Genomic DNA, 15,303 nt, shown 5'->3' with positions numbered 1-15,303 from the left:
ATTATATGTAGAATCTGCTGGCCACTTTTTACCAGATGTAAATGTAATTGTAATAGCCACAATGCCCTTTAAACTTCTTGAATTCTTTGAGCTTTTTTGGATACACTTGTCACTACAAAGCCTTAAGATCCATGTGCAAGAAATATGAGGAAATTATGATGTTCGGTCGCGGGAAAAGAACCCGCACCATTATAATCACGACGAGGTCACGTTGAAGATAAAAAGCTTATTGCCTCTCGTACATACATATACCCGTTGTTTTCAGATATATTTATCAGAGCTGCAATAGACCCATCCTCACCATTGTAGCCAAGTGTCATAGCAAGAGAGCAACCACAACATAGGCTGTTCAGATATCATTAACTTTTCGTTCCAAAATGGTAGAAAACATTTTGATTATTAAAATCAACTCTAACAAGAAGTTTCAGGAAGAAATGACAGAACAAATTACAATAAATATATATATTTAATAAAGTAATGACTCAGATCATATTAGAAACAAACATCATATACACTTTGATGCAAATACATCGAGGTAAAACAGATTTAAAAGATGATTAGATGGTTGGCTCCTAAAATGGTTTATATGCATTTTAGTACTTAAGATCAACAATGAACAATTTGACATTGGACAAATATGGTAGGAACGACTTAATATAAACTTTTTAACACAAATTAACATCACAAAACACCCGTTTTGTTATTACAATGGAAAAGTAAGATATTCCTTTTTACATTATTCAGTGACTCTTCAAGAGGATTTATATTATTTTTCACAAACGTTTTTAGACGTCTGTGCATTTGCGATATCCAAGACAGCTGTCCTATTTTTCACAAACGTTTTTAGACGTCTGTGCATTTGCGATATCCAAAACTACTGTCCTATTTTTCACAAACGTTTTTAGACGTCTGTGCATTTGCGATATCCAAGATAACTGTCCTATTTTTTCACAAACGTTTTTAGACGTCTGTGCATTTGCGATATCCAAGATAACTGTCCTTTTTTCACAAACGTTTTTATACATTTGTGCATTTGCGATATCCAAGACAGCTGTCCCAGCAGCACAAGGCTCTGCCTCCACACTCAGAGTTGTTGTAACATTCCTGGAATTCGGAAGGAAATATATAAATATTAATGATCTGCTGAAGTTAACGATAAATGTTAAATATGGTTTTCAGGTTCATCAAGGTCTTATTGTTTCAGTTATTTCAACTGGAACTGTTCTTTTTTGTGATTATTTGCCTGAATATATTCATACTCATATAAGACATATATACAGTACATATATATATATATATATATATATATATATATATATATATATATATATATATATATATATATATATATATATATATATATATATATATATATATATATATATATATATATATATTTATATATATATATATTTATATATATATATATATATATATATATATATATATATATATGTAGTGTGTGTATGTGGATAAAAACATTAGCAATGCACCTTCTCATTACAGAATTAACCTTAGACTGAGGTCACTAACTTTAAGTGTCTTTTCCAAAAAGGATTCTCACCTGGGTACCGGAAATGTGTCCAGGATGGGCAGCTGCACCTCCCTGGGGTCTGTCGCAATCGTATAAGGGTCGGTGGTCATCAGGGCATTCTGGTGATAAAGAAATAGCCTTTTATTAATAAAATCTTAATAAAATACTTCTAATATAGCACTGACTTTCTTCACTATAGAAGATACTGGGTCTATTTTATCATACATCTTAGAGATGATTCATTATTTTGGTAGAGAACCATTACTCAAAGCATTATCACTAGTTTGATTTATAGTCTTTTTCAAGTATATTGTCATTTCAGCTTTTAAGAAGCATTACTTAGAAACATCAAGGACTTTGAGTTCTGGTCTCTTCCAAGCACATTGTCATCTCAGTTAACTTCTAAGAAACATTACTCATAACAGAATCATTACTTTGATTTCTAGTCACTTTCAAGCATATTGTCATCCCAACTTACTCCTCTGGTTATTGCAGAGCCATGGGAGAAGTCTGCAGGCGTTCAGGTCAACTATGGGAGGTCTCTGCGTGTTGCCCAGGTGCTCACAGCAGACCAGAGAACCTCTGCGGTCCCGACACCAGTTCCTGCAGTTGTCGTGATGTTGGCCGAACACGGCCACGATGTATAAGGTAAGGAAGGCGAATACACGTACAGACTTTTAAAAGAAATAAAAAAGATTGTGTTAAATGAGATTATATTGGGAACAGTGAAAGACAGTAGGAGAACTGTTTGAATATAAAGGCTTCAGGCTTATAAGCCATACATTTCTAGACGAAATAACGAAAATAATCAAAGCAACATAAGTGTAATTTGATATCTATTCTAGTAGACAATATAATCAATTTAAAAATAGGTTTAGTTTAATTTAAAATACTGTATATGAATGAGATACAGTTCTTATGATATCAACTTTGGATAAATCTACATTAATAAAAAATCGAAATGTAAAAGAACTCCTTTTTCTCTCGTAACAAGTCATCTCACCATCGTTATTTGATGAACTCTTCGTCAGGAGAACAAAAGATACTTCACTTCCAGACGCTGGGCTAAGCAGGAATGATGGCTGAAGAAGACTCAGTGCCCAATATATATACATGAGAGAAAGGTCACCTCCGGTACTCTCACCTGTCGTAGCCCTCTGACCCTACCTGTGGAGGGGGACACCTTTCTGTAGGGCAGGACGCTACTGCAGAGTAGAAAGTTGCTCCTCAGACACTAGGAAAAATTCCTGGCAATAGGAAAAGGTGCTAAGAGTATCATCACAAACGTAAGCAAAGTTGTTGACACGACAACTTTCGCTGGCCGTGGAGAATCGCGTCCAGAGTGTAAATATAAACATACGCCCATCAAACCCTTATTGAAGTGTGGGAAAATGTAATGTCACCTTACAGAAAATACTCCAATTTTTTAGGGACAAAAATCCAGTCCAGAGGAACATAATGGCTTTGTATTTTGAGTATAATATAGATGCATACGGTTCTTTAAATCTTGTAATTAACGAAGCATAGACATTAAGGTTATTATCAGATTCGTCAATTATCATCAAAGGATCATTTTTTGTTCTACCAAAGATGCAAGGTTTTCCATTTTTTAAAAGGGAATAATAACTTTTGGTTTTATATTAAACCCAAAGTTACGAAATATCCCATAAGAAGCGTAATATTAGCACTATCATTATAAAAAAAATACATTTTTTTTTATTTTGCTATGAAAACCATCAAATAGAATAGGTCACAGTTCTAACACTGAGACAAAGCTTCGATCTCTGACTCAGCATTTATGACAGCAACGCAGAGTCGATTGTGGACACTGGGCATGATAAAGTTCTACTGGACCCTGACCTTTCTGCCAGGGAGGTTACTGTTGCACATAGGTCTATCCCAGTTCTTATGGCCCATTTTTGGCATCCCTAAATACTCATGGACCATTGCCCTTCAGATCTGTACAATGATGATATTAGAATTATTATAAAGAATTTTCGGAATACTTTATTAGTTTAACATTTTCATTTATGGAATTATTTTTAAAACACTCTTTTAGTTATACATTTTCATTTATGAAAGAAAGCACTGGCCTCCATTTAATGTAAATAAATCATGTACATTGTAATCAAAATTCAAATTACACTTTTTCATGTATGAAAAAGCACTGTCCTGCATTTACTATAAATGATTTTTCATTTTTTAAATACTATTTTGAAGATGTCCGTGGCATGGCCTCCCCTCAGAATTGCCCATGGCCCATAGGTTGAAAACCACTGGTCAGTCCGATGAGTCATCAGTAACCAGCCCCTTGCTCCTGGGTCTCTCGTGGGTGGAGAAGAGCTTAACCTCTGACCAGGTATGAACATAGTAGGTGTCTTGAAATACTTTGGAAACAGTGGTAAAGTAGCCCTTTCGTCCTTTCTTTGTTTTCTTTACTCTCACACTTTATCCTTGGGTGTTTTATTTCATTCTATTATGTATAAAGCCAATATATATTTCTTTCCTATCAGAACTGTACTTCATACAGTCTCTTCTTTGCCCCTTCCACTATATCTATAGCTTCTCACTAAATTATCTTTTGTTTTATTCTCTCTTCTTACTACATCATTCTATGATCTAACAAATTTTACCCATTCAACTGCTCTTCCAGGAACAGTCTTTTCAGCCATTTTAATCCTCATTCTCCTCAAGTGCTGTTACTACTCACTCTTCGTCTAACTCATTTGTCTTGTTTATATTTACAGTCTGCTAAATCCTCTTTTTATTCCAGATTTCACTTGAAGTAAATGATTATCAAATATATCTCCAGCAAATCTTCTCATCATCGGTTCCATTAACTTACGCTTCCCTTTATTCTGTACTAACAATTAATCTGAGACTTATTTCCTCTACGTTTTTCCTGTCTCATTTTCATTCTTCTGATCGTTTTCTTTGTGATATATCCATAACGATCAGCCCTTTTCAAATACGCTTCTATCAACGCCTATCCATTTGCATTTACTCCAGTAATCCACACTTTTACCACCCATGTCTTTTTCTCTACACATACTTTTACACATCTACGTCACTTATCACAGCCAACCACATTCATTCTTCAAACTAAACAACACATAGATTCAGACTTCCAAAAGTTCTCTCTCATAATGTTAATTCTTTCCCAAGGACTCTCTTTGTGCCTGTATTCAATCTTTTACTTTTAGCAACGTAAGAATAATATAACAGTATTTTCAGTCAAACCAAAAAGTCTTCTGGATATTATAAAATTCTTTTTACTATATATATACAACAGTTTACATCACTCAATATCACTAGACACAAACACTCTCTCCCTGATATATTTTACACACACACACACACACACATATACATATATATATATATATATATATATATATATATATATATATATATATATATATACATATATATATATATATATATATATATTTATATGCTAAAGATTATAAATTCTAATAGCCATGTAGAATCTGCTGGCCACTTTTTAATCCAGATGTCACGCTAGCCAGATGAATGTCGTAAATGTAATTGTAATAGCACAAGACATGCCCTTTAAACTTCCCTTGAATTCTTTGAGCCATTTTTGGATACACTTGTCAGTTAGAATTACATATAGATCCATATATATAGAAATATGAGGCATAATTATGATGTTCGGTCTGCGGAAAGATAATAAATGAGCCAATGCACCATTATAATTTGTCCCTGCGACGATCCATGTGCAAGAAATATGAAGATAAAAAGAAACTTATTGCCTCTTGAAGATAAAAAGCATACATAAGTTATTACACCCGTTGTTTCAGATATATTTATCAGGCTGCAAGACCCATCCTCACCATTGTAGCCAAGTGTCATAGCAAGAGAGCAACCTACAACATAGGCTGTTCAGATATCATTAACTTTTCGTTCCAAAATGGTAGAAAACATTTTGATTATTAAAATCAACTCTAACAAGAAGTTTCAGGAAGAAGTGACAGAACAAATTACAATAAATATATATTTAACTAAAGTAATGACTCAGATCATATTAGAAACAAACATCATATACACTTTGATGCAAATACATCGAGGTAAAACAGATTTAAAAGATGATTAGATGGTTGGCTCTAAAATGGTTTATATGCATTTAATACTTAAGATCAACAAAGAACAATTTGACATTGGACAAATATGGTAGGAAACGACTTAATATAAACTTTAACACAATTAACATCACAAAACACCCGTTTTGTTATTACAATGGAAAAGTAAAGATATTCCTTTTTACATTATTCAGTGACTCTTCAAGAGGATTTATATTATTTTTCACAAAACGTTTTAGAACGTCTTATTGCATTTGCGATATCAAGACAGTTGTCCTATTTTCACAAACGTTTTTAAACGTCTGTGCATTTGCGATATCCAAGACAGCTGTCCCTATTTTGCAAACGTTTTTAGACGTCTGTACATTTACGATATCCAAAACTAAAAGTTTTTATCCTATTTTTTCCAAGAAACGTTTTTACAAACGTCTTAGTGCATTTGCGATATCCAAGATAATCCGTCCTTTTCACAAACGTTTTTATACATTTCCATTTGCGATATCAAGACAGCTGTCCCAGCAGCACAAGGCTCATGCCTCCGCACTCAGAGTTGTTGTAACATTCCGAATTCGGAAGGAAATATATAAATATTAATGATCTGCTGAAGTTAACATAAATGTTAAATATGGTTTTCAGGTTCATCAAGGTCTTGTTGTTTCAGTTGTTTCAACTGGAACTGTTCTTTCTTTGTGATTATTTGCTGAATATATCATACTCACATAAGACATATATACAGTACACATATATATATATATATATATATATATATATATATATATATATATATATATATATATATATATATATATTATTTATATACATATATTTATATATATATATATATATATATATATATATATATATATGATTGTGTGTGTATGTGGATAAAAACAACATTATTAATGCACCTGGTGAATACAAATTAACCTTAGACTGAGGTCACTAACCTTAAGTCTTTTCCCAAGGATTCTCACCTGGGTACCGGAAATCTGTCCAGGATGGTAGCTGCACCTCCCCTGGGGTCTGTCGCAATCATTATAAGGTCGGTGGTCATCAGGGCATTCTGGTGATAAAGAAATAGCCTTATTAATAAATCTTAATAAAATACTTCCTAATAGCACTGACTTTCTTCACTATGGAAGATACTGGGTCTATTTTATCATACATCTTAGAGATGATTCATTATTTTGGTAGAGAACCATTACTCAAAGCATTATCACTAGTTTGATTTATAGTCTTTTTCAGAGTATATTGTCATTTCAGCTTTTTAAGAAGCATTACTAGAAACATCAAGGACTTTGAGTTCTGGTCTCTTCCAGCACATTGTCATCTCAGTTAACTTCTAAGAAACATTACTCATAACAGAATCATTACTTTGATTTCTAGTCACTTTCAAGCATATTGTCATCTAACTTACTCCTCTGGTTATTGCAGAGCCATGGGAGAAGTCTGCAGGCGTTCAGGTTCAACTATGGGAGGTCTCTGCGTGTTGCCCAGGTGCTCTGGCAGACCAGAGAACCTCTGCGGTCCTGGGACACTGTTCCTGCAGTTGTCGTGATGTTGGCCGAACACGGCCACGATGTATAAAAGGTAAGGAAGGCGAATATACGTACAGACTTTAAAAAGAAAAAGATTGTGTTAAAGTAGTTATATTGAGACAGTGAAAGACAGTAGGAGAACTGTTTTGAATATAAAGGCTTCAGGCTTATAAGCCTACATTTATAGACGAAATAACGAAAATAATCAAAGCAACATAAGTGTAATTTGATATCTATTCTGGTAGACAATATAATCAATTTAAAAAATAGGTTTAGTTTAATTTAAAATACTGTATATGAATGAGATGCAGTTCTTATGATATCAACTTTGGATAAATCTACATTAATAAAAAATCGAAATGTAAAAGAACTCCTTTTTCTCTCGTAACAAGTCATCTCACCATCGTTATTTGATGAACTCTTCGTCAGGAGAACAAAGATACTTCACTTCCAGACGCTGGGCTAAGCAGGAATGATGGGCTGAAGAAGACTCAGTGCCCAATATATATACATGAGAGAAAGGTCACCTCCGGTACTCTCACCTGTCGTAGCCCTCTGACCCTACCTGTGGAGGGGGACACCCTTTCTGTAGGGCAGGACGCTACTGCAGAGTAGAAAGTTGCTCCTCAGACACTAGGAAAAATTCCTGGCAATAGGAAAAGGTGCTAAGAGTATCATCATTAAACGTAAGCAAAGTTGTTGACACGACAACTTTTCGCTGGCGTGAGAATCGCGTCCAGAGTGTAAATATAAACATACGCCCATCAAACCCCTTATTGAAGTGTGGGAAAATGTAATGTCACCTTCAGAAAATACTCCAATTTTTTTAGGGACAAAAATCCAGTCCAGAGGAACATAATGGCTTTGTATTTTGAGTATAATATAGATGCATACGGTTCTTTAAATCTTGTAATTAACGAAGCATAGACATTGGGTTATTATCAGATTCGTCAATTATCATCAAAGGATCATTTTTGTTCTACCAAAAGATGCAAGGTTTTCCATTTTTTAAAAGGAATAATAACTTTTGGTTTTATATTAAACCCAAAAGTTACGAAATATCCCATAAGGAGCGTAATATTAGCACTATCATTATAAAAAAATACATTTTTTTATTTTGCTATGAAAAACCGTCAAATAGAATAGGTCACAGTTCACAACACTGAGACAAAGCTTCGATCTCTGACTCAGCATTTGTGACAGCAACGGCAGAGTCGATTGTGGACACTGGGCATGATAAAGTTCTACTGGACCTGACTCTTCTGCCAGGGGAGGTTACTGTTGCACATAGGTCTATCCCAGTTCTTATGGCCCATTTTTGGCATCCCTAAATACTCATGGACCATTGCCCTTCAGATCTGTACAATGATGATATTAGAAATTATTATAAAGAATTTTCGGAATACTTTATTAGTTTAACATTTTCATTTATGGAATTATTTTCAAAACACTCTTTTTAGTTATACATTTTCATTTATGAAAGAGCACTGGCTTCCATTTAATGTAAATAAATCATGTACATTGTAATCAAAATTCAAATTACACTTTTTCATGAATGAAAAAGCACTGTCCTACATTTACTATAAATGATTTTTCATTTTTAAATACTATTTTGAAGATGTCCGTGGCATGGCCTCCCCTCAGAACTGCCCATGGCCCATAGGTTGAAAAACCACTGGTCAGTCCGATGAGTCATCAGTAACCAACTTCCCTTGCTCCACCAGGTCTCTCGTGGGTGGAGAAAAGGCTTAGCCTCTGACCAGGTATGAACATATTAGGTGTCTTGAATACTTTGAAACAGTGAATGGAAAGTAGCCCTTTCGTCCTTTCTTTGTTTTTTTTTTACTCTCTCACTTTATCCTTGAGTGTTTTTATTTCATTCTATTATGTATAAAACCAATATATATTTTCTTCCTATCAGGGAACTGTACTTCATACAGTCTCTTCTTTTGCCTTCACTATATCTATATAGCTTCTCACTAAATTATCTTTTGTTTTATTCTCTCTTCTTACTACATCATTCTATGATCTAACCGGAAATTTTACCCATTCAAGCACTCTTCCAAGGAACAGTCTTTCACCAAAGCCCATTTTTAATCCTCATTCTCCTCAAGTGCTGTTACTACTCACTCTTCTGTCTAACCTCATTTGTCTTGTTTTATATTTACAGTCACAACTAAATCCTCTTTTTTATTCCAGATTTCACTTGAAGTAAATGGTTATCAAATATACTTCCAGCAAATCTTCATCATCGGTTCCATTAACTTACGCTTCCTTTTATTCTGCACTAACAATTAATCTCACAGACTTATTTCCTCTACGTTTTTCCTGTCTCATTTCATTCTCTGATCGTTTTCTTTGTGTGAAATGTATCCATAACGATCAAGCCCTTTTCCAAATACGCTTCTATCAATGTCTATCCATTTGCATTTACTCCAGTAATCCACACTTACCACCCATGCCATCTTTTTCTCTACCGCATACTTTTGCATTCACGTCACTTATCACAACCAACCACATTCATTCTTCAAACTAAACGACACATAGATTCAGACTTCAAAAGTTCTCTCCATAATGTTAATTCTTTCCCAAGGACTCTCTTGTGCCTGTATTTAATCTTATCTTTAGCAACGTAAGAATAATATAATAGTATTTTTCAGTCAACCAAAAGTCTTTGGTTTTTATATTATAAATTTTTTTACTATATATATACAAATACTGGTTTTACTATCACTCAATATCACTAGACACAAAGGGAAGAATAGAAGAGCCTGTGACTCTCCCTCACGTTGCCAAACCTAACCACGATATTTTTACACACACCAATTTACACACACACACACACACATATATATATATATATATATATATATATATATATATATATATATATATATATATATATATATATATATTTATTTATATGCTGTATATATTATATGTAGAATCTGCTGGCCACTTTTACCAGATGCAAATGTAATTGTAATAGCCACAATGCCCTCTAAACTTCTTGAATTCTTTGAGCTTTTTGGATACACTTGTCACTACAAAGCCTTAAGATCCATGTGCAAGAAATATGAGGAAATTATGATGTTCGGTCGCGGAAAAGAACCCGCACCATTATAATCACGACGAGGTCACGTTGAAGATAAAAAGCTTATTGCCTCTCGTACATACATATACCCGTTGTTTTCAGATATATTTATCAGAGCTGCAATAGACCCATCCTCACCATTGTAGCCAAGTGTCATAGCAAGAGAGCAACCACAACATAGGCTGTTCAGATATCATTAACTTTTCGTTCCAAAATGGTAGAAAACATTTTGATTATTAAAATCAACTCTAACAAGAAGTTTCAGGAAGAAATGACAGAACAAATTACAATAAATATATATATTTACTAAAGTAATGACTCAGATCATATTAGAAACAAACATCATATACACTTTGATGCAAAATACATCGAGGTAAAAAAGATTTAAAAGATGATTAGATGGTTGGCTCAAAATGGTTTATATGCATTTTAGTACTTAAGATCAACAATGAACAATTTGACATTGGACAAATATGGTAGAAACGACTTAATATAAACTTTTAACACAAATTAACATCACAAACACCCGTTTTGTTATTACAATGGAAAAAAGTAAGATATTCCTTTTACATTATTCAGTGACTCTTCAAGAGGATTTATATTATTTTCACAAACGTTTTAGACGTCTGTGCATTTATGATATCCAAGACAGCTGTCTATTTTTCACAAACGTTTTTAGACGTCTGGCGCATTTGCGATATCCAAACCTGCTGTCCTATTTTTTCACAAACGTTTTTAGACGTCTGCATTTGCGATATCCAAGATAACTGTCCTATTTTTTAGACGTCACAAACGTTTTAGACGTTTGAACTGTGCATTTGCGATATCCAAGATAACTGTCCTTTTTTTCACAAACGTTTTTATACATTTGTGCATTTGCGATATCCAAGACAGCTGTCCCAGCAGCACAAGGCTCTGCCTCCGCACTCAGAGTTGTTGTAACATTCCTGGAATTCGGAAGGAAATATATAAATATTAATGATCTGCTGAAGTTAACGATAAATGTTAAATATGGTTTTCAGGTTCATCAAGGTCTTATTGTTTCAGTTATTTCAACTGGAACTGTTCTTTCTTTGTGATTATTTGCCTGAATATATTCATACTCATATAAGACATATATACAGTACATATATATATATATATATATATATATATATATATATATATATATATATATATATATATATATATATATATATATATATATTTATATACATATATTTATATATATATATATATATATATATATATATATGTATATGATTGTGTGTGTATGTGGATAAAAACAACATTAGTAATGCACCTGGTGAATACAGAATTAACCTTAGACTGAGGTCACTAACTTTAAGTCTCTTTTCCAAAGAGGATTCTCACCTGGGTACCGGAAATCTGTCCAGGATGGGCAGCTGCACCTCCCTGGGGTCTGTCGCAATCGTATAAGGGTCGGTGGTCATCAGGGCATTCTGGTGATAAAGAACAGCCTTTATTAATAAAATCTTAATAAAATACTCTAATATAGCACTGACTTTCTTCACTATAGAAGATACTGTCTATTTATCATATATCTTAGAGATGATTCATTATTTTGGTAGAACCATTACTCAAAGCATTATCACTAGTTTGATTTATAGTCTTTTTCAAGTATATTGTCATTTCAGCTTTAAGAAGCATTACTTAAAACATCAATGACTTTGAGTTCTAGTCTCTTCCAAGCACATTGTCATCTCAGTTAACTTCTAAGAAACATTACTCATAACAGAATCATTACTTTGATTTCTAGTCACTTTCAAGCATATTGTCATCCCAACTTACTCCTCTGGTTGCAGAGCCATGGGAGAGTCTGCAGGCGTTCAGGTCAACTATGGGAGGCCTCTGCGTGTTGCCCAGGTGCTCACAGCAGACCAGAGAACCTCTGCGGTCCCGACACCAGTTCCTGCAGTTGTCGTGATGTTGAACACGGCCACGATGTATAAGGTAAGGAAGGAATACACGTACAGACTTTTAAAAGAAAAAAAAAGATTGTGTTAAATGAGATTATATTGGGAACAGTGAAAGACAGTAGGAGAACTGTTTGAATATAAAGGCTTCAGGCTTATAAGCCATACATTTCTAGACGAAATAACGAAAATAATCAAAGCAACATAAGTGTAATTTGATATTTATTCTGGTAGACAATATAATCAATTTAAAAATAGGTTTAGTTTAATTTAAAATACTGTATATGAATGAGATGCAGTTCTTATGATATCAACTTTGGATAAATCTACATTAATAAAAAATCGAAATGTAAAAGAAATCCTTTTTCTCTCGTAACAAGTCATCTCACCATCGTTATTTGATGAACTCTTCGTCAGGAGAACAAAAGATACTTCACTTCCAGACGCTGGGCTAAGCAGGAATGATGGTTGAAGAAGACTCAGTGCCCAATATATATACATGAGAGAAAGGTCACCTCCGGTACCCTCACCTGTCTAGCCCTCTGACCCTACCAGTGGAGGGGGACACCCTTTCTGTAGGGCAGGACGCTACTGCACAGTAGAAAGTTGCTCCTGAGACACTAGGAAAACTTCCTGGCAATAGGAAAAGATGCTAAGAGTATCCTCACAAACGTAAATGTTGTTGACACGACAACTTTTGCTGGCCGTGGAAAATCGTGTCTAGAGTGTGAATGTAAACATACGCCCATCAAACCCTTATTGAAGTGTGGGAAAATGTAATGTCACCTTCCAGAAAACACTCCAATTTTTAAGGACAAAAGTCCAGTCCAAAGGAACGTAATGGGTTTGTATTTTGAGTGTAATATAGATGCATACGGTTCTTTAACTCTTTTAATTAACGAAGCAAAGACGTTAAGGTTATTATCAGATTCGTCAATTATCATCAAAGGATCATTTTTTTCCTAACAAAGATGCAAGGTTTTATATTGTTTAGCTTTAATAGTAACTTTTGGGTTTATATTAAAGCCAAAGTTACAGCATCTCCCATATGGGGCGTAATGTTAGTACTATAATTATAAAAAAATTTACAATTTTTTTTGACAATTTTGATAAGAAAACCATTAAATAGACTCAGCATTCATTACAGCAACACACAGAGTCTATTGTGGCCACTGGGCATGATAAAGTTCTATGGACCCTGACCTTCCTGACAGCGAGGTTAGTGGTACACATATTCCCAGTTCTTATGAGTCATCAGTTACTCATGGACCACTGCCTTACCAGGTCTCTCGTGGGTGGACGAATGACTTCACCTCTGATCAGCACTGTACACATTAGGTGTCTTGAATATCTTGCGACAGTGCATGGAAAGTAGCTCTTCCTCCTTTTCTAATGTAAATAAATTACCAAAACTTCCCCTTTACTCTTTTTCTTTCATCCTCTTATGTATAAACCAATATATTACTTTCTCTTCTATCAGAGAAATACTTTTAAATACTATTTTTTCCTTCACTATATCTCCCCTAACTTCTCATTAAATCATTTAAAATACCACTGGACTTACTATATCATTCTAGTGCACTTCTGCTAGGCCCTAGTTCGGAGAAAAGGCTCCAGCTGGACCAATGAAGAATTAGAGGAGTTTATTTGAAACAGTGAAGAAATTAGCCCTTTCGTCCTTAATGTGGTTCAGATTCCACAATCAGTTGTAGGGTCCTTGAGGTTTTTTATTGGTTCTATTAGCCACGTAAACCAAGTATAATTTTCTTTCCTATCCTAGAGAAGTACTTCAGTGGTCTGGTTTTGCTTCACTATATTAACTTGAGCCACTCACTACCGAACCGAAAATTTTACTTAGTTCTCACTCTCCAACACAACAGTCTTCATCAAAGCCCATTTTCCCATCCTCAAAAAGTTAAGACATCTTTCAACCAGACCACTTTTTTAGCCTCATTCTCTCTCAAGTGCTGTTACTACTCACTCTTCGTCTAACTCATTTTGTCTTGTTTATATTACAGTCAGCACAACTAAATCCTCTTTTTATTCCGAATTTCACTGAAAGTAAATCATTATCAAGCATATCTCCACTAATTCTTCTCATCATCGGGTCCTTTAACTTTCGCTTTCATTTATTCTGTACTAAAAATTAATCTCACAGAATTATTTTTTCAATATTTTTCTTATCTAATCATATTCCCTGATCATTTTCCTTGTGTGATTTGTATCTGCAACGATCAAGCCCCATTCCCAATTTACTTCTATCAATGTGTGTCCTTTTCCGTTTGCTCCAGTAACTCCATACTTACCGCCCATGACATCTTTCTCACCACATACTGAACTTTGCATTCACATCACTTCCAAACTAAACATGAGATTCGACTTCCAAAGTTCTCTCCATCATGTTCATTCTTTTTCAAGGACTTTTCTCTAGTTATATTTAATTTTACCTTAAGCAACGTAGGAATAATATAATAGTGTTTTTTCAGACAGCCCAAAGTCTTCTTGATAATATAAATTTTACTTATACAACAGTTTTACATCACTCAATATCACTAGACACAAATACTCTCTCCTCAATATATTTTTATACATATATATACACACATATATATATATATATATATATATATATATATATATATATATATATATATATATATATATATATATATATATATTATTATATACTGTATATATTTATCTACATCTGCTGCATACAGATAAATGTAATTGTATATGTCTAAACATATTTATATGTACACTTGTATCTAAATATATATATATATATATATATATATATATATATAAAAGAACCCGCACCATATAATGCATATTTATATATATACATATTTGTTTTACATATATGACGGTGAAAAGTATCATACATTGTAGCCAGTTAGCAAACACAATAAGCTACTCAAATATCGTTAAGTTTTCGACCCAAAATGGTAGAAAACATTTTGATTATTAAATTCAACTTTAACAAGAGGTTTCGGGAAGAAATGACAGAAAAAATTACGATAAATATATATATTTACTAAAAATAATGACTCAGATCATATTATAAACAAACATTATATACACTTTGATGCAAATA

General features: G+C 33.6%; 1 protein-coding gene across 2 annotated transcripts in view; it reads right to left on the bottom strand.

The window, feature by feature from the left end:
• Positions 1-466: 466 nt before the first annotated feature.
• The window catches only part of LOC136855252 (uncharacterized), a 16,798-nt gene continuing 1,961 nt past the window's right edge, over positions 467-15,303 (bottom strand). The window contains exons 1-4 of one of the 2 annotated variants that reach the window (XM_067132151.1): positions 2,538-2,615; positions 2,013-2,208; positions 1,565-1,653; positions 470-1,104 (exon numbers count right to left, since the gene is read on the bottom strand). In XM_067132151.1, the coding sequence (XP_066988252.1) occupies positions 1,018-1,104; positions 1,565-1,653; positions 2,013-2,208; positions 2,538-2,540 (375 nt within the window). In that variant the 5' untranslated portion in view covers positions 2,541-2,615 and the 3' untranslated portion in view covers positions 470-1,017. Of the gene's footprint in view, positions 1,105-1,564; positions 1,654-2,012; positions 2,209-2,537; positions 2,616-15,303 lie in introns of those variants that run through there. The other variant, XM_067132152.1, reaches the window with a different exon arrangement.

The sequence above is a fragment of the Macrobrachium rosenbergii genome, chromosome 31, assembly GCF_040412425.1.
Source record: "Macrobrachium rosenbergii isolate ZJJX-2024 chromosome 31, ASM4041242v1, whole genome shotgun sequence".
Classification (NCBI taxonomy): domain Eukaryota; kingdom Metazoa; phylum Arthropoda; class Malacostraca; order Decapoda; family Palaemonidae; genus Macrobrachium; species Macrobrachium rosenbergii.
The sequence above is the reverse complement of the archived record's forward strand: the minus strand, read 5'-3'. Positions and strand labels throughout refer to the sequence as shown.